The 23,398-nt window shown below is 39.0% G+C and overlaps 2 protein-coding genes across 2 annotated transcripts; both read right to left on the bottom strand.

The window, feature by feature from the left end:
• Nucleotides 1–103: 103 nt before the first annotated feature.
• tnnt2d (troponin T2d, cardiac) lies at nucleotides 104–3,900 on the bottom strand. Its single transcript, XM_040026107.1, has 12 exons — nucleotides 3,815–3,900; nucleotides 2,972–3,026; nucleotides 2,845–2,855; nucleotides 2,735–2,762; nucleotides 2,592–2,649; nucleotides 2,396–2,512; nucleotides 2,223–2,300; nucleotides 2,021–2,131; nucleotides 1,481–1,590; nucleotides 1,223–1,313; nucleotides 939–976; nucleotides 104–407 (listed from the first exon to the last, which is right to left on the bottom strand). The coding sequence occupies exons 2-12, from the start codon at nucleotides 3,007–3,009 to the stop codon at nucleotides 365–367; spliced, it is 723 nt and encodes a 240-aa protein (XP_039882041.1). The 5' UTR covers nucleotides 3,010–3,026; nucleotides 3,815–3,900; the 3' UTR covers nucleotides 104–364.
• A 1,234-nt stretch (nucleotides 3,901–5,134) lies between these two features.
• cald1b (caldesmon 1b) lies at nucleotides 5,135–23,123 on the bottom strand. Its single transcript, XM_040026886.1, has 18 exons — nucleotides 22,641–23,123; nucleotides 22,292–22,395; nucleotides 19,225–19,350; nucleotides 18,368–18,695; nucleotides 18,205–18,246; nucleotides 17,927–18,121; nucleotides 17,357–17,374; nucleotides 16,931–16,966; nucleotides 16,775–16,842; nucleotides 16,394–16,640; nucleotides 16,138–16,263; nucleotides 14,993–15,036; nucleotides 14,816–14,894; nucleotides 13,379–13,510; nucleotides 13,162–13,302; nucleotides 11,450–11,521; nucleotides 9,954–9,985; nucleotides 5,135–6,190 (listed from the first exon to the last, which is right to left on the bottom strand). Exons 2-17 carry the CDS (start codon nucleotides 22,363–22,365, stop codon nucleotides 9,956–9,958), a joined length of 1,758 nt encoding a protein of 585 aa, XP_039882820.1. The 5' UTR covers nucleotides 22,366–22,395; nucleotides 22,641–23,123; the 3' UTR covers nucleotides 5,135–6,190; nucleotides 9,954–9,955.
• Between the last annotated feature and the right edge of the window lie 275 nt (nucleotides 23,124–23,398).

The raw sequence follows: 23,398 nt of genomic DNA, 5'->3' as shown, positions 1-23,398 counted from the left end.
ACACCATGTATATGCCCTCTTTATTGGATTTTGAAGTAATTTGTGCACTGCAAAAGAAATGCACTTTTTTGTAATTGTTAACATACCCCATACCAATACATCATACATTCATTATTTCTTTATTTCTTTATTTTTAAAGCGACACAAGAACAATGCAAAATTAGACACATTTGCTGTTCAGTGTGAATTTTTGTGTAAGAGTTATTATAGTGGACAGATTTACACAGAAACACTTGTTTTGTACTTTTATGACCATAGCAACTGACACATAACCTTACACAATAGAAGAATGAACACATGAACAATAGACACCAGGGTCCATCGCTGGTGTCACCGTCTGCCTCGACTCTATCTTGTAGCAGCTTTATCTCACCCGGCCCATCTTGCCTTTTCCACGACCTTTGGCACTGAAAAGGTTCGGGATACCAATGAGTTTAATAAACACGGATATCATATAGTTTCATTATTTAGCAATTCGACATGCCATTACCCAGGGTACAGATGTTAAAGACGGAAATACAAAGACTGTGGGAGTCATGAGATGGTGTGGAAATGATTAAGTTGGTAATATTCTAAGTGCAGAAATTTTAACCGCAAACATTTAAGGCTTCTTTTGACTTTATGGGGGTATGCTGTCAAGCTGCATGCTGTTTGTTTAACAGAAAATAAATTCAAACTATAAGAACAGGGTACGTGATGTGTTTTTCTAAAAATGTCACAGATGATAGATTTCTCGAGTATCCGCTGAGCTGACTGACACTGTTTTTTAGAACATAATACACTCATAACTGCGGTCTCTGATCTATTTTCTGATTGTGAGTGGTGAAATCGTATCTTAGAAAAGTGTGAAAGGGAGCAACAGAAGCTTTATGTAAGACAAGAAACCTTAGAAGGTCATTAAAATAGGAAGAGATCCAGCGGGGGAGCTGTGTGCTTACCTCTGGTGATCCTGAACACGAGAGAGAAGCAGGTTGATCTGCAACGGCACATAAACATCTCCTCAGTGTTTTGAAATAAAAAGGCTGATAATCTTACACAACGGGGTCTAACGTGACTCGTGAAACTAGCAAACCACACCAACAAATATCAATAAATGATAAATGCAGGATGGTTGCCTTCAGGTGTTTCTTGTGCTGTTGGTCAAAATACACTCAATGTTCTATTTTGTCTTTTTAAATAATGACAGTAATATCACAGAACGGATTAATAGTTTATGACTTACATCATATTTCTGTCTTTTAAGTTTCTCACTGAGGTCGAACTTCTCAGCCTCCAGCCCCATGAGTGACTCCCACAGTTCTTTGGCTTTATCCCTAAAGAAGAACCCAACTGTCATTACAAAGAAATTCATACCAAAAACGTATCAAATTACCTGTTACTATTAAATATGTTGCAGTATTAACACGAGTTATCTGTGGCCAATATTTAGAAACATAATGAACTATGAATACTGAAGAAGCCCTGCATAGTGTTGTCATACTTGAGTTTATCCTCGCTCAGGTGATCAACGTTAAGAGGTTTCTTGCGTTCAGCCAGTATCTTCTTCTTCTTCTCTCTCTCAGTTGTTTTCTTGCCTCTTCTGGTGTCACTCTGCATAACATAACATAAAGAATGAGCATGAATCCGCCTCAACATTCTCTATGTATTATTATTAACTTATTTTAAACTGCATTCCAGCATATGTACAAGTACTCCCTGTTAGCCAAAACCTAAGTCTTCAGAGAGCTGGGAATGCTCAGTTTCAGACATTTTTTTCCACCTTCAAGGCTTCTGTTTATCAGAGACAGCCAATCAAAAGAGAGAGCTTAATGGGAGAAGAGTCGTAAAGGTGGAGTAAATAAAACCAGCTTTGTGGATAAACTGAGGGGCCCAGTACTTTTAACTGTAAATCATGCAAAGCTACTGCAGTAGGAGCATCACAGTGGACTATCCACTCAGGTGATCCATTCTCATTAAGTCAAGCAAGCAGATGTCTGCTTCATACTATTCTAGTTCTGTCATTCACAGGAAACTGAGAGACCTTCTGTCCAGCACCGTACTGCTGAGACATGTTTGAGAGGGCCTTCTTCTTCTTTGCGTCCTCATCCATCTTCTTCCTTTGTTCCTCCTGCTCCTTACGCTCCTTCTCCTCCTGCACGCAGCACAAGCCAATCATTCAGTACTGTTTTAGCTGCAGGTGGAATAATAAACTGTAGACTGAAGGTGTAAATCCACGTCCGTACCGCAAGTCTGTTCTGTCTCTCCTTTTCTCTCTCCGCCCTGATCCTTTGCTGCTCGGCTCTCTCAGAACGACGCTTCTCCTAAAAAAACAACAACCAAGAAACACAAAGGTGCGCGCAGTCACGGTGAACTTCAGCCGGGTACAGACACTGTGACTGCTCTGCAACCAACTCACAATTCTATTAACGAGGGCAATGAGTTCTTCTTCCTCTTTCTTCCTCTGGACGAAGTGAGCCTCGATCAGAGACTGCAGCTCAGCTAGATCCTTCTCCTGACGTTTCCTGTAGATATCCTGCGTCAAAAAACCAAACATTGTGAGAAATGTGTCTGGTCAGTTTCGAACGGAGAGACGTTTGATGAGGCTGACTCACATCAAAGTCCACCTTTTCACCATCAGGGATCTTCGGGGCCGAAATGTTTGCCATAAACCTGCAGGTGTGAACAGTTTATCATTGAATGATTCGTCCTAAGTGAGGTTTAAACTGCTCAACGTAAGGAAAGTTAAGAAACTTACTTAGGCTTGTGCTTTGAGTCATCTTGTGCTGATGACCAGGAGCACACATGATTAGTAAACTGGGAATGAAATCAGGTGTATAAAATAATGGGTAGATGCAATTTTCTTACCATCTTCTTCCCTGGAAGAGAGCAGAAACATTGCCACAATTAAAAATGTCCTCTTAATTACACAATAAAGAAATGTTGCACTCATAATAACATGAAGATAAAAAAAAGTGTAAAATTGATCACATACTGAACTTCTTCCTCCCCGACTTCTTCTGTGTCAGACATTTTGTTAAGGGTGAGCTCTGCAAAATGGACACCCTATTAGCCTATATTTACACCAACAACTATTTCTGATCATTAAGCAGCATAGTAGATCCTGAGATAGCAACCGTTCACACAGTTTACAATGAGGGTCAGCATTGGATCAAATATCTTAGCCTGGCCAGAGTTGAAGATGTCTATTCTGATCTTTAACTGGACAACAGCAGCAACACAATAACTGGAAAACACTCCTACTCAGTATGCCCAAATAAAACACTTCTGTATGCGTATTTAAAGGGTACACATAGTTATTCAACTAAATGTGATCAAAGTCCTGTCACAAGTTTGACATTACTGATGACAACTATAAAAAAGTGTTTTATTACTGTGCAGATGGTGATGCTGTAGGCAGAACGGCTTCAAATGTAAAGTTAATATCTCCAGTTAAGTTTGAAGTTTGAAGTAAAACATTGAAATTCTACTCATGTATAGAATGTGTTATTTTCTACGTCTGCTTATTATTCTGCCAATAACAAGTTTTTATTATAACAAAATGTAAAAATAAGTAAAAATGATGAATTTGTCTGTGTGCGTACATGTTCAAGCTGCTGTACAGTCACAGAAGATGTTATAAAGATGCCATGGAGACAGTTTTGTTGGATTTGTAATGTGGCTTAAAAAGATTTCAGCATGCTGCGAACACAATCCAAGACCAGATTTCATTCAGTGATAAACTAACTGATCGATTAATTCAGTTCAATATTTAAGGTTAAACAAGGCTTTGATTTATTTGATAACATTTCCCCACACAGAGCATGCGTGCCCTTACCTGTGACCCAGACAGAGGAGCTCAGAGGCGAGCGACAGACTCCAGCTCCTTGAACTTAACAAACAGGTTAAGCATCAAGGATACATAGTCCAGCCCTTCTGACTCATGTGATTGCAACACCCTATGGCTGATCAGTCTATTGTTAGAGTGCTGGACATTACAGACACACAAGGAACTAGATACTAACACACACACACACACATACACGTGCTACATGTTTTGCAGGTAGATTCCTGCCTTGTCACCCTCCACTGTGTTTTCAACACGCCATAATTTCACAAATGGTTACAAATGACAGCATTTCCTTTCATTGGTTAAAATTAAAACAGAACCAGAACTTTTTTTTCCTCCATTATTTTATTGCTGAAGCCATACATACAATATTTGTAAACAACTCAAACAAGGCAATCAATAAAAAAAATGCTGAAAGTGTCACAATACATTTAGGCAGAATTGAACGTATGTGCACTGCTGACAGGAACACCGGGTTACATCCACTGTTAATTACAGGCTTTTTTTAAACAGAGTGCATGTTGCGATTGTCTTGCAGGTCTTTCTGCAATGCATAAAAAGCTGAAGTAGGTGGCATGTAAATGCACAATAGATAAGCAAAGCAGCCAGACTATAACCTGTTTGTTGAATACAATAAGATTTGTACACTGAACTGTTGTTACAGTAGATACTTGCATACACAAGTATTCATAGACTTTTTTTTGCAAAAAAAAAAAAAGCCATAACAGTAACAAAGCTGGATGTTATTCGTGAAAATGTTTCACGCTGCTGTAGCAGGCCTAGGCCTGCTACAGCAGCGTGAGGTTTGAGGTGTGGATCCTTGTGTGTTTTTTAATTAGAATTTTAATAAGAGCGCCTTTATCAAGGCTTATCGGCTTTCTAACTATTATCGTGCATCATCCATTTTGCAGTTGTAAATTTGACTAAATGACGAGTGAATGAACTACGAGCCAGTTGCCTTTTGAAGTTAATCACGAGGTGAGTGATCAGATAGTCTGTGTTTTCTCTGTGCTCTTCATACTACATCCGAAGAGTCACACTGATGCCATGCTCACAATAGGAATAGAAATTACAATGTTCAGCAGGTAAAAATATTTATCACGTCTTCCATTTTTAGTGAGTAAGTTTGCATGACAAGGTATTTAAAAATGACTAACAGAACATGAATGTCTAATAGATTAATCCATCCAGTAGACCAGGGGTTGGGGAATCCAGGCCTCAAGGGCTGGTATCCTGAAGGTTTTAGATGTGTCCTTGATTCAACACAGCTGATTTAAGTGGCTAAATTCCTCATCAACATGTCTTGAAGTTCTCCAGAGGCCTGTTAATGAACTAATCATTTGATTCAGGTGTGTTAACCCAGGGTGAGATCTAAAACCTGCAGGACACTGGCCCTTGAGGCCTGGCGTTCCCCACCCCTACACAGATGTTGATATATTTCTCTCTTGAAGAGCTGAATCACTCGGATAGTTTTGCCATCCTTTGCGAACATCAAAGTCATTCATTTAATGGTTTATTTATGAGTGTTTGTGCACAACTTATTATTGTTAAAAAAATATTAAAAACTTTTATCAAAATTGTAAACATTAGCCAAAGAGATTTCTTTATTGCTTCACAACCACAGACTTGTTAATTACGTCTAACTGATCTATATTAAGTACATGCAAAGGCCTTATTAAATACGTCAGAAACCCTTTATGATGGATGCCTTAGTAGAAACTAAAACCTACAAAACAAGTAAATTATATACAAGCTTTTCATCCAATATCCAGCTGTGGAGTACAGTATACTTTCTATGGAATCAAAACCATAACTTTCATCACAAAAAGCAGTGTGCATGTATCACTATAAAGCAAGAATACTAATTACTGGGTATAAGCTATATGACATAATGTCAAAGCCCAAATGCACCATATGAATTATAGACCTGCTAATGAGAGCTGAAAGCAAAATAACCGACTTGCAGAATGCTTGAATGAAAAATAGTGACAGCAACAGCTAATGGACAGTTTTAGTTTACTACTGAGTATTAACCATGTAAAAACAATTAGAAAGTGTAATATTCTTTTAAATTTCTTATAGTCACATATCAAGTCAAGCCATCATCTTTTCATTTTTGATGAAACTCTTGAAGCATGGCTAAGTCAAAATAGGTGGCAGTGCAAAGGTACTGATACTGTAAAGCTAGAGCTGGAAGACTTTGACACAGGAATCCCATTATGTCATTCCCTTCTCCCTCATTGTGATGCGAACCTCATGCAAAATACGGGCGTGCTGAAGGGGAACAGGTGTGAACGTAGAGCAGCAGAAGTGTGAGTTTGAACAGGTGTAACTGGGATGTCAATGGTTAGGGTCTCACTCCTGCTATAAAAGAAACAGAAAGACATTAAAGATCAGTTTCTCATTGTGTCCATTGCTGATAAAGTCACTGTTAGAGTAAGGTGAGACACCACAGGTGAATATGTGAATATAAACAGAACAGATATCACCTTGATAAAATCCCACAATATTATTTACATTAAAAAATTTACTTTTTCTTCTGCAAGTTTCTGAAATTTTTATCGAAATAGACAACAATGTGCATAATAACCAATAACCAATATATAAATCTGAACAATGAATAAATTCCAAATGTTGTAAATTTTATTTTGTTGGTACAAAAATCTTCTTTGATGTTGGAAATCTACTTTTATCCCTTAATGAATAAATTTTTTTTTTTAAAATAGAGAAAAGTAGAAAAAATGCCATGTTTTTAAGGTATAAACTATTTTATATATATCAGCCTCTAAATGGTATTAAAACAAACTTTAAAAAAACTTGAAAAAACTTTAGTAAAATCATTGAGATTACAAAACTAAAAAATGCTTTTCTTGTTTCCAACGCCACGCTTCATGCTTACACTGTACTGAAGTAACGGTGCACGAGTCATGGTCATAATCATTATTTTCGTATGCTCTGCCTTAGTGGTGTGTTTTATAAAGCAACCTGAAGCCTGGGCTTTTGACAATTCTTCACAAGTATTTCTACAATGCTGTGAAAAAGTATTTGCCCCTTTCAGATTTCTTCTTTTTTCTTTTATTTTCTTTTTTGCATATTGTCACACTTACATCTTTCAGATCCTCAATCGAAAATTTTTTTTACACTTTTTTTGGAAAGCTGTGTTCACTTTAGCTTGCCACACTTAGGCCTGATTCTTGGCAGATCTGTTAAGTCAAACAAACAGAACCTGTCAACAACCTTCCACAAAATGAAGGAGCCTAAAAGATCTTAAAGAAAGAAAGAAACTTAAAAACAATGAGAAACAAAGTCACTGACATCTATCAGTCTGGAAATGCTTACAAAGCCATTTCTAAGGCTTTGGGACTCCAGTGAACCACGACGAAGGCCTTTATCCACAAATGGAGAAACCTTGGAGCAGTGATAAACCTTCCCAGGAGTGACCGGCCCACGAAAATTACTCTGAGAATGCATCTACAAGTCATCCAGGAGGTCACAAAAGAACCCAGAACACTATCTAAAGAACAGAAGACTTTACTCGTTAGATTAAGGTCATGATTCAACAATACAGAGTTCCAAGGAGAAAACCACTGCTGACCAAAAAGAACACAAAAGCTCGCCTCACATTTGCCACAAAACATCTTGATGACATTTGGGAAAATATTCTGTGGACTGAATAGACAAAGGTTGAACTTTTTGGAAGGTTTGAGTCCTATTACATCTGGCATAAAACGAACACAGCATTTCATAAACAGATCATACCAGCGGATCATACTTCAGGACCTTGACGAACCATAAATTCTGCTGTCTAGCAGAAATCCTGAAGGAGAATGTCAGGCCATAAGTTCATGGCCTGAAGCTCAGGCTCACTCAAGTTATGCAATAAGACAATGATAAGAAACACACCAGCAAGTGTCAAGTCTGAATTGCCCCCCAAAATAAAAAAACAAACAAAATGAAGGTTTTGAGTAGTCTGGACTTAAATCAGATTGAGATGCTTTGGCATTATCTTAAACAGGCCGTTTCCATCCAGTGTGGCTGAACTAAAACGATTCTGCAAAGAGAAGTGAACCAAAACTGCTCCACAGCAATGTGAAAGACTCATTGCCAGGTATCACAAACACTTAATTGCAGTTCCTGCTGCCAGTGGTCACACAACCAATCATTAGTTTTAGGGAGCACTTACTGTTTCACACAGGTCCAGGTTGGTTTGGTTAACCTTTTCCCTTAATAAATGAAATTTTCATTTAAAAGCTGCATTTTGTATTTATGCTTATTGTTAAAATTTATTTGAATATCTGAAACATGAAAGTGTACCAAATATGCAAAAAAGAAAAGAAAAGAAAAGAAGAAAAGAAATGAAGGAGGACATACTTGGCCATGTTTGATATGGGCATCAAACATTTTAACAGACAATTTAACAGACAATGCTTCCACAGATACAAGAGGGGAAAGCAGCTTAAAACTGATCAGTGCATATTTTCCTTCAACTTTAAAACATAAAGATCATCAGCCACTAGCCTCAGCATCATTAATCAATGCTTTCACGACCATTGTTCTCTATAAATACAATATAATGCATGTTCAGTGCCGCTGTTGTTGTTGTTCAGAGTTAGGACACTTTGCTTTGTGACTGAAAGCTGTAACTTGGTCATTTGCCCTTTACTTCATTGCTCAGCCGTCTATTTCTGATGAAGAAGTTGGAAGGCTACAAGCAAGGAGTGCTATTTAGAGTTGAAGTTGACACTCGACAAACACTTTTCCACTCCTATTGTTCACACTTTGGCCCAAGCACTGATGCCTTCATGTCAGAAGAAACGTGATATTTGAACACGAAGAAGCAAGGCAGCTTTATTATGCCAAAGTCAATATCTTTTTCATGATTTATGTTGTAAAGTCAAACGTTTTAACTTGTCCTATGTAGCTGTGGTAGCTCATCTTAGGTTTTTATCATTAGCACTGAGTGAATAAGCCTGGTGATCGAGCCCGATTTGCTTCTTAAATGGCTAGTAATCCTTTTCAGCAGTCAGTTGTAATGTGACAATCAAGCAGCTGCACTCTGGTATGTCTGACAGCTCTCTGACACTCCGCACGGTTCCCCAAGTCCAGGTGGAACTTGGGGAACAGCCCACAGCAAAAACATGACAGTCATCCCAGGAGTCTGGAACTTTCTTTATACTGGGAAACAAGGTCAGGGTGAGGGTTTTTTTTAAATATAGATCGCAGTGCAACAGAGCTGAGCCTGTGCCCAAAAATCTCCAGCAGCAGATTTGATTTACAGTGAGCAGCTACGCTGGTAGAAAGAGAAGTAGGTGGGTTGTAGTAGTTACGAGCTCCTGCTGGGCTATAAATCAGTCAAGGCTTATTCTACTTGTCCAGAAAATGTTTTGAAGAGCAGACACACTTCATCTCAAGTTTGCTTCCCCCAGGACTGACCAACATAAAGCCCTGGTTTAACATGTATGATGTTCAGCTTTACAGTGTTAAAAGAAGTATTCACTTTACCCAAGTGAAAGTAGAGCTAACCCCAATGTAGAGACACTAAAAATATCTCCAGCAAAAGGACTAATTTGATATTTTAGGAAATGTGTGTTGTCATTCGCCCTTTACTTTATTCTAGGCTGTCTATTTCTGATAAAGGAAGTGGTGACCAATACCACACTTAAGATTGTAAATACAAAGCTACAACTATGTCTGTGATGGAAGAAAGGAAGGAAGAAAGCTACAGCTAGCAGTTGGTTTGGTTACCAAAGGGGTTCTGGTCATTGGTCTACAATATAACCCACTTAAAATCACACGCAGATTTATTTTATTGTTTTTTAAATGATCGGTTGTTTGCCCTCATTTCCCATCTCTGTAAGCTAAGCTAACGAGTAGCTAGGTGTCGCTTCATATTAACTCTACCATTAGAGAGTCTATCTTTTTAGCATTTGTTAAACTTTTTCTCTGACATTAAACAAGGAACAACTATTCTACTCTTTTAGTGGTATATTATAGTTGTACGAGTTATGCACAAGTGTTACTGTATGTTAGGCTATTTATTTTTACTTGCGCAATGATCAATGTTCAGCATTGAGTAAGGGTACTTAGTTACATTTGACCACTGAATACAGTCACTTCAGAAGCTTACCATTAACGAGAAAACTTGCCTCCCACAGCCACCTGAAGGAAGGAGGAATAAAGGAAACAAAATAAATGAGGGAGGACAAATGATCTACTGGTATTCAGGCAAATTATCATCTAAGTATTCACAGCGCTTCGTTTTTTCCATATTTTGTTCCAGATGGATCAAATTCATTTTTGACCTCAAAGTTCTTTATACAGTGCTCCATAATGATAAGGTGAAACAAATGCTTGAAATTCTTTGAAATGTATTAAAAAGAAAAAAGAAACATGCAAAATAACATGTACATAAGGATTTACAGCCTTTGCTCAACACTTTATTGAAGCACCTTTGGCAGCAGTTACAGCCTCAAGTCTTTTTCAATTTGATGTTAGAAGCTTGGATCGTTGTCCTGTTGGAAAATGAACCTTCGCCCCAGTCCAGAGTGTTTTTGTGGAGACTAGTCTCCCAGTTCCTGCTGCTGAAAAACATCCAAAAGGATGATGCTGCCACCACCATGCTTCACTATAGGAATGGCATTGGCCAGGCCAAGAGCACTGTCTGGTTTCCTCCAGTCATGACTCTTGGCATTCAGGCCAAAGAGTTCGATCTTTGTTTCATCAGAATAGAGAATTTTGTTTGACACGGTCTGAGAGTCCTTCAGGTAAGCTTTGGCAAACTCCAGGTGGGCTGTCATATTCCTTTTGCTGAGGATTGGCTTCCATCTTGCCACTCATACAGGCCTGATTGCTGGAGTGCTTTAGAAATAGTTGTCCTTCTGGAAGGTTCTCCTGTCTTTGTCAGAATCACCATTGAGTTCTTGGTCCCGTCGCTGACTCAGGCCATTCTACCCTAATTGCTCAGATTGGCCGGGCAGCCAACTCTAGTAAGAGTCCAAAGTTCTTCCATTTACAGGTGATGGAGGCCACTGTGCTCCCTTGGAGCTTCAGTACTACAGACGTTTTTCTGTACTTTTCCCCAGATCTGTGCCTCAATGCCTTAGACTTCATGGCTTGGTTTGTGCACTGTCCAGTATGGGACCTTATATAGACAAGTGTGTGCCTTTCCAAACCATGTCATTCAATCAACTGAATCTACCACAGGTGAACTCCAGTTAAGTTGTAGAAAGATGTGACAGATGCTCAGGATGCATCTGAGCTCAATTTGGAGTATTTTTATTTATTTATTTATTATAATTTTTAATAAATTTGCAAGAATTTCAAGCAACCTTTTTTCACTTCGTCATTATGGTGTATTGTGTGTAGAATTTTGAGGTGAAACACAAATAAGGCTATAACATGACAAAATGTGGAACGAGTGAATTACTGGAGCAGACGTGTATCTTATGTTTTCACTTAAGATTCCAAATCAGTAACATCAGCTTGGAGTCACATATTCACAAATGACCACTTTCACTCATGTATTAGAAAGACTAAATAAAGAATAACAACTATTACCACATCACTGTAAATCCTTTAAAACACTAACATTGCCCCTTCAAAGAACAGTGTCTGTGTCTTTACCTTTCCAGGTGTAGAGCCCTTCTTTGCTTCCCACATGCCACGCTTGTTACCCACATCAGCTGGTTTCACATCCTGTCACAAACAAAATGCACAAAAAGATTGTTAGCCCTGGGAAGTGCCAGAAGAAATGTTTAGACCAGCTACTTAAGCAAAAAGTATAGAAAAGAAGAAACTTTTATCCAAAACATTTTTTCAACAGAAAGCACAGAGGTACTATGAGGAAATTGTCTCAAATGTTCTCCTCAACCTTCTTTAAACTAAATCAGATAATTGAAAGCATGACCATTTTTATGGTGAGGAATGAGAAAAAGTAGTAATAACTTGGACTGTCTGTAAAACATTGGAGAGCTTTCCTTATTGGTCCTCAAACAGATTTGAAGGGCTTTATAGAACTGCTTTCATCCTGAGAAGACAGTGATTTCTTAGTAAAGGGTTTAAGCAAAGGAGAACTAAAAACTAACATGACATGAAGTATGAAGTCATCAATGTCCAGGGAGTAAATGTACCAAATGATTTCCCTTCAATGGATGCAAATACAGTTCCCAAATATATTTATTAGGCTTCTGGTGATATTGGTGAAGTATATGAAAAACCTTTACCAGTTTGAAGAGCAGACAAAAAGCAGCAGGAAAAGCTTGAGTGAGGATAGCTGAAGGAAAGAGCACAATTAAAGAGGACAGAAAGGCTGAAAAATATCACTAGCATAGTAAAGTCACAGTAAAGATTTGATGCAAAGATCCACACATGCACCAGACTGTGGTACAGCTTCAACCCATCAGGGGGAAGTGTTACTGCAAGAGTAACAGCAAGGTTACAGCACTTCTCTGGCCAAGATATTTGATACCAAAGTTATCTTGCTCATAAATTTTGCTTAAGAACAATGTCACACGTCATCTACCAACCTTACTGCACATGAATGTGTCTCCAGACAGTTTTTACTAGCAGCTGGTGTCTGACTTTAAGAAGAGGACACAGTGCTCACTGACTACCCTAGTACACATTTATTTATGCTATATGACCACAAAGAGAACAAATTAAATCATTAAGTTTCCATCTATCACATGTCATAATATGTGATAGCTATGAATAGATATGACCCTTTCCTCCTTTTCCAAAGGACACTCAAAGTATGGACTCATCAGTAGGACTAAAACATGCATTTCAGGGAGAGTTAAATGCAAACAGAAAAAAAACTGAGATTTCTGTTTGAAAATACTGCAGTTTTCTGGAATAAAGGATTTAAATACAAAATAAACGATGTTAAAAGGAATGCAGAACAGGTTGTGAAAGAAGGCACTCAGGCATTAAACCACCTGACAATCAACTAGTGCCAAGTGTCTCACGGCTCTTCTGTTGTCTGCAATAGATAAATACTTTTTTTTTGCTTCTGTACAAAGATTTCTCATGGGCTTCTGTTCAAATAAATTAATTGAAGCTTTTCCCATCATGTGTACAAGAACTCAAAGAAAGCCACGACAGCATATGCTGTTCAGTAAACTCTCCATGTGGTGTTGCTAGACTTAAGACAGCAGCACCGTCCAGCCCTGGAATGCAGACCCAAAGGCTGCAGCCAACAAAGGACAGGCATGTTGATGTGCAAATGAGCACATCAGCATGTGCAGAATATCAAGGGATTACTCTGCAGAAGACTGGCGTCTGATTTACAATAGTGTGTGGATGTGTGATCACGGCAAGGATTTATCAGGTCTTACTGCGGGCTTTGCTGCTGCTGATGGCGCTGGTGCCGGTGCTGCTGCTGCAGGTGCTGGCGCTACTGTCTTCTCGCCTTCTGCCGGCTTTCCCGTCCAACTGTTGACACGTCCGGTCACACTTCCTTTGATACCGGCCACATCCTGGTGAAGAAACACTTTAAATATGCAATCACACACTAAACCACACTAAGCCTCTTTCTGTCTCATTCTCCGTTACCTTGTTTGCAGGAGAGGGACTTTCAGAGGTGCTGCCCACGTTGCCTTTCTCCCACATACTTTTGATGCTGCGTGTTCCCCCCGTAGGAATATCTGCCACTGGAGACTTGGGAGATTTTACATCTTTGTTTCCCTGTAAAAAGATAATAATAATAATAATGGACTGCATTTATATAGCGCTTTTCTAGGCACCCAAAGATGTATTTAGTTACATTTACATGGGCAAACACAGGAGCACGCTGACTAAAGCTCAGGGACACAAATAACAACATAGATTTAAATTTACCCAAGAACATTAATGTACTTATTTTAATGTACAATTTTAAGATAACTGTGCTTCATTTCAATTTATCAATTTTATTCTACTATTTACTGAGATAAAAAGCCTCAAAATGATGATCGGCACTTTTCAGAGCTTTGACATTAGGTCTATGTTGCAATACAAATATAACTAACTGTAACTTTTAATCATTTAGTAACAAGTGAAGAAAATACAGCTTTTTATTAAAAAAAATAAAAATTTAATCTACACATATTTAATTTGAAATATACACCCTTCATGTGTGTATATTTCGAATTCACAGGCTAACATTGAACATTTTATCTGCTACATTTACTTAGATAAGATTTTAAATCTTATCTAAATTTAAATCTTGATGGCTCCTCAGTCTTAACAAATATTTACTGTCCAGCTTTTTTTTTTCCATTACCATTTTAGTCAGACTCACATTAGTTAAAAAAAATTATTCTTTCCATCTACAACCTATATTTGGAAGTATTGCTCTGTTCTGGGACCTACCCACCCATCTATGTGCATACATGGAAGTGTGGGTAAGAAAGGCCTGGGACAGGGAGACCACCAGCAAAGATCTCCCAAAGGGTATGGAGCAAAGGAGGAAAAAATTACAACAGACAAACGCTAATCAAGTCAGACACCAGGATGAGCTGGGCTGAAGGTGGGTTGTAAAGCACAAGTAAGCAGGATAAGCAGCTTAAATAGTGGCTGCAATGAGATTTGCCAATAGAACTTAATTGGTGTGATTAATAATACCTGTGTTTACCTTCTATCTCATATGAAATAGGTCTACTGGATGTGCTGAATGTGAGTCATTATGAACCGTGGGTTGAGCTTGACTTTGTCATCTGACTGAACTAACACTACACTTCACCTCTCAGCCTGGTTTGACCCATTAATAGAGATGAGTCGATGACACTTAACCATACATATAATGTGAGACTTGCTCCATTTAAACCATTTACACCAGAAAAATGTGTTTCTTGTGTAGCTGATGCATCTAACTCTGACTTCAAATGGACCATCTTAAGGTTGTTGCATTGGTTGCAACTTAAAAGAATATATGTTCAAATAAAACATGACTATTACTGCTACCTTTATTAAGGATGGTGATTAATATTTAACATAGAGATCAGCTCTCACCTGGATGGCAGAAGTGTATTGTTCCATTCTGTTGCCAATCTTGGAGACAATAGGAGTGTGTGACACTCTGGCTGTGGTGCTGCACAGATGAACCAGGCACTGGGCATTAGTAAAAGCCATCAACCACTTATTTATCTTTTTCTCTTGTACTGGAAAAAAAATCTTTTTGCGGCTTACCTTTTCTGGGCTGATTTACTGAGGAATTCTGCCTTCTCCCCAATCTGCACAAAACAATGTGGATTTTTACACCAAGTAGCGTTTCAAAGCCACAAATCACATTCTGCAACTCAATTCAATTCTATTTATATAGTGTCAAATCAGAAGAACAGTCACCTCAAAGTGCTTCATATTGTAAGGTAAAAACCTACAATCATACAGAGAAAACCGCAACAGTGAAACGTGAACAAGCATTTGGCGACAGTGGGAAGGAAAAACTTCCTTTAAACAGGAAGGAATCCAGGCTCAGGGAGGGGCAGCAATCTGCCATGACCGGTCAGTGCTGTGAGGTGGGGGGACACGACAAAAGACACACTCTACAAAAAAAGCTATGGTAGCGTTGCACCACAAGGTGTCATTATTTTTTTTAATCAATAGCATACAGCTTATATCAGTGGAATTAAAACCAGAACTTGATAAGGGAATGCCAAATGAACAAAAACAGTAGTCAGGAAAAAATGTTTGACCATAAAGGGAGAACAACAATATCTGTGCTCCGCTTCGCACAAAGCATGGAAACAGGGGGAAACAGCTTGGCTGGCTCTGTCATCAAGTAACAAAATAAACCAGGCAGCACTCCAAATCATCTCACAGTATGTGAGAAAACCTAGATTTGAAAATGAAACAGTGTGTTATTTGCTTAGTACATGTCCTTGAGTCTCTGGTTGCCTTCCAACCTCATGGTGACAAAAAAAACTCAAGGAATTTCTTTCAATTACATAAAAGTTTATAAAAAAACAGATACATTATTTATACAAGACAGCTATATTTTACAGCCTGTACTATTACAGTGTCACTATTTTCAAGAGTTTACTCACACAAGTTATAATAAAAACATTTTTCTCTATTCAGCTGGGTTTTCAGATATCTGGCTATGACTTCAAAGTTTGTTATTATTATAGTGCTCAAAGTATAATAAAGCATTTATTTAAATTACTCTAAAAAGATACACAGACACTTTTTGTTTCTACTGTGGGTAAGTGGCCATATGTTTAGCTGGCTTTGCAGGATCTGGGCAAATACAACCGAGACTGTGTGTGTAAACTCAACTCAGTGAACCTTGTGTGACAACTCTAAGCCGTACGAACCAATTCTCAGACACTCACCTTAGAGGAGCCTTTGGGACTGATAGTAAAGGTTGGTTTTGTAGACCCCTCCTCCATCTGTTTCTTCTTCTCTGCAGCCTCCGCCCTCCTTTTCTCTATTTCCTCCTTCATCCTCTTTCTCTCCTCCTGTTACAAAAGCCCCATTTTGCTGTCACATTTCTGTAGCCACACATATGATAAATAGCACATATCCAAACCCATGCACTGTCTTAAATTGGTATATTTAACCCCTGAATATCAAATAACACATCCTCGCCTGCTCCTTGGCTTTCTTTTCCTCTAGTGCCTGTTTCCTTTGCCTCTCCTCTTCCTCGAGGATCTTCTTCCTCTCCTCTCTCTTCCTCTTCAGCTCCTCCAGCTCTGCCTCGGCACCCTGCTGCTTCTGCTTCATCTTCTCAAACTCCTCACTTTCCGCATTGTTTCGTCTACGCTTCAGCTCTTGCAGTTTTCGCTCAGCCTCCTGTCGCTCCAGGTCTTCTGCTTTAGTGGAGGGCGGATTGTCCCTGCTCGCAAACAGGCACAGTTTATTTAATTCACATGTTAAAACATGCAGATTAGACTTAACAGTGATCAAAATCATTGACTGTCTATAAGCAGTGGTCCCATTACATTGTGGAGACAGTTTGCCAAGATTTACCTTGATGTCTTTTCTGTTTTCTTTAATTTACTTTCAATGACAGCTCCATTCTGTTTGGTTGGCTCAATCTTTCAAAAAAGACGGGAAAAGAAAAGTTTTTCTTCTATAAAAGAAAAATAAACACATATTGAATATTGACAGCTAGTATTGTTTTACCTTCTCCTTAAACCCAAATCTTTTCGGCTTCTCCTCCTTCACACGAACATGTGAAAATAAGAGAGAAAGTAAAGATCAGCAAACATCCAGTGTTACACACACACACACACACACACACACACACACACACACACACACACACACACACACACACACACACACACACACACACACGACAAAGGCCATCAAACAATAGTGGAGTACTGGTAGTGAATGCAAAGCAGATGTAAGCTAAAGAGCTATGACACTGCAGCATCCTTGATATCACCACCTCCAGCAAAACACTGCGACTGCACTGTGATCTGTGACCAAACCACAAAACCACATCACACAGCAAAGCAAGAACAAACCCACATAAATAAAGAGTGTTTTTTTACTTTGCAAATAGTTACATTAACACAAAAGTCCCACAAATCCCATCAATACCTCCTCTTTCTTCTTCTTCTCTTCCATCTCTCTCTTTTTGCGCTTATCCTCTTCCTCTTTTTTCTTCTTCTCTTCAGCCTCCTTTTTCCTTTTTTCCTCCTCTACTTTCTTCTTCTCTTCCACTTCCCTTTTTCGTCTCTCCTCCTCTTCTTTCTTCCTTTGTTTCTCCTCTTCCTCCTTTTTCTTCTTCTCTTCCATTTCCTTCTTTCGTTTTTCCTCTTCTGCTTTCTTTTTCTTTTCTTCCATTTCCCTTTTCAGTTTTTCCTCTTCCTCTTTCTTCTTCTTTTCCTCCAGCTCCTTTTTTTGCCTTTCCTCTTCCTCTTTTCTCAGTCTCTCTTCCACCTCGGTGTTCTGCTTCTCTTCCTCTTCTTTCTTTTGTCTCTCTTCAAGCTTGCTTTTCTGGCTTTCCTCCTCTTCTTTTTTCATTTGTTCCTCCATCTCTTGTTTTTGTTTTTCCTCTTCCTCTTGTTTAAGCCTCTCCTCAGTTTCCTTCTGTTGTTTTTCCTCTTCTTCCTTCTTTCTCCTTTCCTCCTCCTCCTTCTTGAGTTTTTCCTCCATTTCCCTTTTTTTCCTCTCTTCCTCCTCTATCCTCCACTTTTCTTCCATTTCTTTTTGATGCCTTTCTTCTTCTTCTTCTTGCCTCTTCTTTTCTTCTTCTTCTTCATTGTCAACACCAGGTGCAGGCTCATCTTCAGCATCTTTCTTTTCTAAACCTGGCTCCTCAGTGTCCACCTCTGTTGCTGCAGCCTTCTCCTCAGTCTCTTCCTACAAAAACAAATTAAATTTACTTCCCGTCAGTTTTATGGAGTTGGATTAATGAGTCTAAAAGAGGTAAAAAGACATAAAACCTCATTTCCTGTTGTTTGTGTTCTTGATTCTTCAACAGATTCCTGACAATCACAACAAAAATAAACCAATTAATCAATAAAAAAATCACAATATAAAAACTTTTTTCCCCAGTAAATACATTATAATTTATAAAACAAACAAAAAGGCTGAAACACATCTTACCTTCTCGTCCTCCTTTGTGTCTTCTTCTTCTTTCCTCCAAGAGTTAGTATCAGTTCTTGTCACCTCCTCCTGGGCAGATTCCTCCTCCTTCTTCTCCTCCTCCTCCTCCTCTGTATTTTGCCTGCTGCTGCTGATGGAAGTCTGCTCTTCCAATGTGACGTCTGTGCCATTGGTGGTGCCAATTGTGGGATCGAGCTCCTTCTGTCTCTCCATGGCCTCCTTCATCCTCTTTTGCCTGCGTTCCTCCCTTCTGGCGAGGCGCTCCAGCAAAGCTTGGTCATCATCTGCCCCTTCGTTTACGGCTGTGGAGGACTCCGTCTCTGTCACGCTGAAAAATTAAAGAACAAAAACAAAACACCAAAGATTAAATTCAATCAAAGTCGAACCTCAAAATCTTGGCTGCTATCAAATGTTTTGGTCTGATCAAGTGTGATGAACCCACAAGTCTTTCTGAGTGGAATTTTCTCCTGTGGCTAACCAGCGAAAACATCAATCCAAGACCTCACAACCGCTGGAGCTTTCCAAATATTAAGGCTGGAGGGCTTTATCAATACCAAACACTTAGATAGGCTGTAGAGCTGCTGCGTTTTTCTTTCTCTCTCTCTCAGTGACGCTTACGCAGGAACAAAAAAGCATTTGAATAAAATTAAATGAAAAAACACTTTTTTGTTTTTTGTGACACAGTTAATTTGTGCAATAGGCCAAGGTAATAAAATGTGCTGCTTTTATACACAACAATTCAACTTGCGTGTAAATTTATTTTTCATACGTCAAAAAAAAGTTTTTTTCATTAAGAAAAACCCCTAATGGGAAGTTACTTGTTTAACCTCATTCTAGATGATGGCTACACATCTTACCTGTTAGTGTCGATCACCTCAGTCGTACCAGATTCCTCTGAGTCTTTCATCTTCTTTCTCTCCTCCCTTGCGCGTCTCCTTCGCTCCCGAGCCTCTTCCTCATCATCATCATTGGTGTTACCTGTCCTGAAAGAGCACATGTGCAGAATTACAGTCTTTTGTTTAAAATGCATTTTAGTTTTTTGGGTTAAATCATGAAAACACGTCAATCCACTTGAAAGCTACTTTGGCTTAATGGCAGCTTTTGTGCTAAAATATCACTGTCTAGTGATAATGGCTAAAACACCCAATGAATCCAAGATCCACTATTGATGATCTGTCTTTAAAAATCATACTCTAGATCAGATTTCTAATCCCTAAACCTAACCAAGGAAGTTAAAAGAAGCAGAAAATAAAATTGGTATAATTTGTGATAAAAGGCCCGAAACACCCTGTGAAGTTAAGCCACAACTGATGATGTGTCCCGCTGGTAAAGCTTTCAGGCTGCCTTTCTTCATAGTAGCCATCCCTCAAGACTTTCTTCATTTGAAGCAATGCATTATCAGAGATTGTAACATCTAGTCCTTTATTGAATCTGTAAATGCCTTGGTTTGGAGTTTGTGATATAGTTTCGGCTCATGTTTTGTTTTTTGTTTTTTGCCTTTCACTTTGCTCGTGTATGCCTATTAGTTTAACTTCCTGTCTTTGTCTTTTTACTACACGTTTGCCTACATGAGAACGCTGGATCGTTCCCAATGGTACTTTCCTCTTCTAGTATTTGTACTAGTATTAAAAGCTGACTGTAAATTCACTTTGACGCTGTATAGATGAACAGATGAAAACAAATTATGGACCTAACTGTAAATGCTTTGAGCTCCATGGACCTCGTGGTTGTGCCTACTTTACTTGTGACACACTATGACATGTTATATAAGACTTTAGTGTAGAGTGGAGTTTCCCATACACATTTTATTTAATGTTTTTAAGAAACCTAAAGTGACAAAACAAGTGCTTTTCCTGATAAAAATTTAAAAAACTTCACATAAATCAAAAACACAATTTCCTCCAAAAGAAATATGTGATATGTGACATTTTTATGTTGACCACATGAGAAGCTAAAACCATACCATCTAAAGCTGATTTCAAAAGACACAATGAAGATTTGAGATACCACAACTGAGAGGAAAATAGTCTATAAGAAATAATTATAAACACACATGCTACACATGCAAATGTCACATCCAAGAAGATGAGTGTACTTCAAAAGACTGGCTCACTTGGGACTTAATACTACAACATGTAATATATGAAAAAGGGAGAAAAAGCAACAGAATAGGGATGCAGAACAATGCTGTTCCTCTCCATCAACCCCATATCTCCTGTCAGTGACTTTCATCCAGCTTTGAATGCTTCCACAGTTAATTTTTCAGCATGCCTGGGAGTATCTTTTTAAGTATTACCAGGCTTTATGAGACAGAGAGGGAGCTTGAAATGGTCCATTGATAGCACACGGGTATTATTTCCCTCTGCTCTTCCTGAATCTGCGAGGCAATCTTTTACAGATGTTGCGAGAGGTGGAAGGCAACCACAAGAATCCTTTCTGTCTTTAAAACAGCAACAAAGACCCAAATGAGGCGGAAATCCAATAAATCCACAGGCAAAGATTTCTCCAAGTGGCACGGATCACCTAGAGAAATCAGTGAGGAAGCAATCCAATTAGAGAGAACCCCAGCCAAAGCTTGAAGCTTCCTGACTGAGTGCTGTCAAAATGTCACAGTTACATTTCCAGACAACCAGCCCGGGGGACACGAAACATAATAAATGAGGGGAAATATGATGGGAGCTACTTGGCTAACAGAGGTGCTGAGTGAAATGAAGGAAAGAGGCTAAAAAGCTCAGCTCAAGCAGTGTAAGTCTGAAGCCCTCGGCGCAGGCTATTATGCACTGGAATAAAAATGACAGTCAAAACATTCCAGTGTCGGCAGCGTTTGGAGAGGAACTGGAAGGCATAAAAGGAAGGGCAGGCTGGTTTGGCATGGCCGGCTGTGAGAAAATTGCAAGGAATGCTCTTCGTTGCTTGGGCACTGATGGCACATCTGATATGACAGCACCCGACTGGGAAAAAGCACAACATGTTGGGCTATGTTTGGACATCTTGATTATATGATCACATAAAGGATTAAAGTGATCATAATCTTTTCAAATCCATTCAGAGAGTAAAATGCAGTGACCGCAGTGTTTGATCATCAGTTTAATTAGCTCTGCGATTAAACACTTCTGACATCTTTAAGTGTCAGCATCTCTCACTTTGTTTCTACTCCACCTGAGGTCACAGCAAGTACAAACCTTCTACTTTACACCACTGAGGTGGATATCAGCACCATCTTTTAAACATTATTGTTTAATTTACTGAGCACATGAAAGAGACTGAATGAAACAACAGAGAATGAAAGATAAACCCAAACAGCAGCACAGATGACGGTCCCCTTAATGAGCTCAGGATAGTGTGGAGATCATTGGGCCATTATCGGCTCTTCCTTCTGCTCCGTGTGGAGATAGAGAGCTCCATCATGCATCCTTCCATACATCAAACAACATATAGTATGCATATATAGAAAGGCCTGCTCACTGAGCATGTGTCCATGAGACGAACCAATCATCGGAGGGCACAGAAGAACGATCAGAAGAGGAACATCTTGTTTAATGTTTTCAGAATGGTTCACTGCACCCAAGGGTTTAAAAGTGTCACCACAGATGTGACTGGAAAACAGCTGCTGTTTAAAAACTAAAAAAAAAGTGTGTGTGTGTGTGTGTGTGTTTCGGAGTGGGCGTGGGGGGTGAGTAGGCCCTGCTAATCAAATATAAAATCTATCCGGTTTGTTTTGTGAGCCGACACAAATGCTTTGCATGCTAACAAAGCTAATGAGGCTTTAATTTAAGATGATGTGTGTAGGATGTTCTGATATTCACAGTGCATTCACCCTTTTTTGTGAGTTTCACTTGTAATTTTAAGTCTGCGTGCTCAGGACTGTGTCTTTTGTGTGTGTGTGCATGTGTTGTTTTGCACAGGTTTTACAGGATTACTCACTTTTCAGCTTCAAGGCGCATCTGCTCTCTCCTTTGCCTCCTCAGCTCCATGCGGCGGTCAAAGTCGTCATCCATGGTGGCCAAAAGGTTCTCCTTGCTTTCTCACTAAAAGACACAAATATAATGTCAGCACGAGTATCCTAAGTTAAATGAAATGGACATTTACTTTTTAATGCACATGTAAAAAAAAAGCCATTTCATCACTGTGGTAATTTAAACTCAATTAACAGCAGCTTGTAGGGTCCAGATTAACAGACACACATTGCAATATAACAAAGGGCCCACCCAAGGCAACTTTTTTTAACATTTGAAAAAATCAATAAAAACTTCTGTCTGCTGGTTTACAATACCTTAGCAATAGCGAAAGTTTAGTCCACGGACAACAGAGACTCCTCTCCTGTCATATATCAGCTCCCACGGTCTGGTTTATATCTCAGTCCTTCTGCAGCGCAAAAAGAATTCCTGCTTGTCTTTGCAGTGACTACAACTACCAGAAAAGGCAAAGCCTGCCTCTCTGCTCTCCTCTTTTTCTTTCTCAGCCTCCCTCCTCCTCAGGCAGACTCCTGCTCGCTCCCTCTGACTCTCACTTTTCCCTCCCTGATCTCTGAATTTGGACTTAAACTTTGTCTTATTCTGCTTACTGTACCTTGTCTGCTTTATCTAGCTTATGTCAGATGTGTCGGTTTTAATTTATAAAGGTTTCCACAGAATTAGTCCGTGCTTCTAAAACGCTATTCACTGCACAACCCTTACTGGTCACAGGACAGCTTTGCAGTGCACAGTGGTTTATATTTCAGCAATTAGCCTGGCATGACGTTGGTTTTCAGTTGCCAAAGAAAAAAAAAATGCCATTAGCCTTTTAATTACTTTTTTCCAACTAATAATTACTACAATGAATAATATTTGTAATTACTGGCTCTGTACTGGACCCCATACATTTGTTATTAAATAGAGGAAGAAGAGTGCACTTTTTTCTCTCTCATTAAATTATTCAAACATGTTTGACTCCTCGTGTTTCCCTATGCTGTTATTGTAATTTCATTGAAAACAGATAAAGAGATCCAGTGGGAGACGCAATCTACAAACAGGTTTCTTTGAACTTCAGAGG

The sequence above is a fragment of the Simochromis diagramma genome, unplaced genomic scaffold (assembly GCF_900408965.1).
Source record: "Simochromis diagramma unplaced genomic scaffold, fSimDia1.1 OVJJ01000293.1, whole genome shotgun sequence".
Lineage (NCBI taxonomy): Eukaryota > Metazoa > Chordata > Actinopteri > Cichliformes > Cichlidae > Simochromis > Simochromis diagramma.
This window is presented reverse-complemented; position numbering and strand designations above follow the sequence as displayed.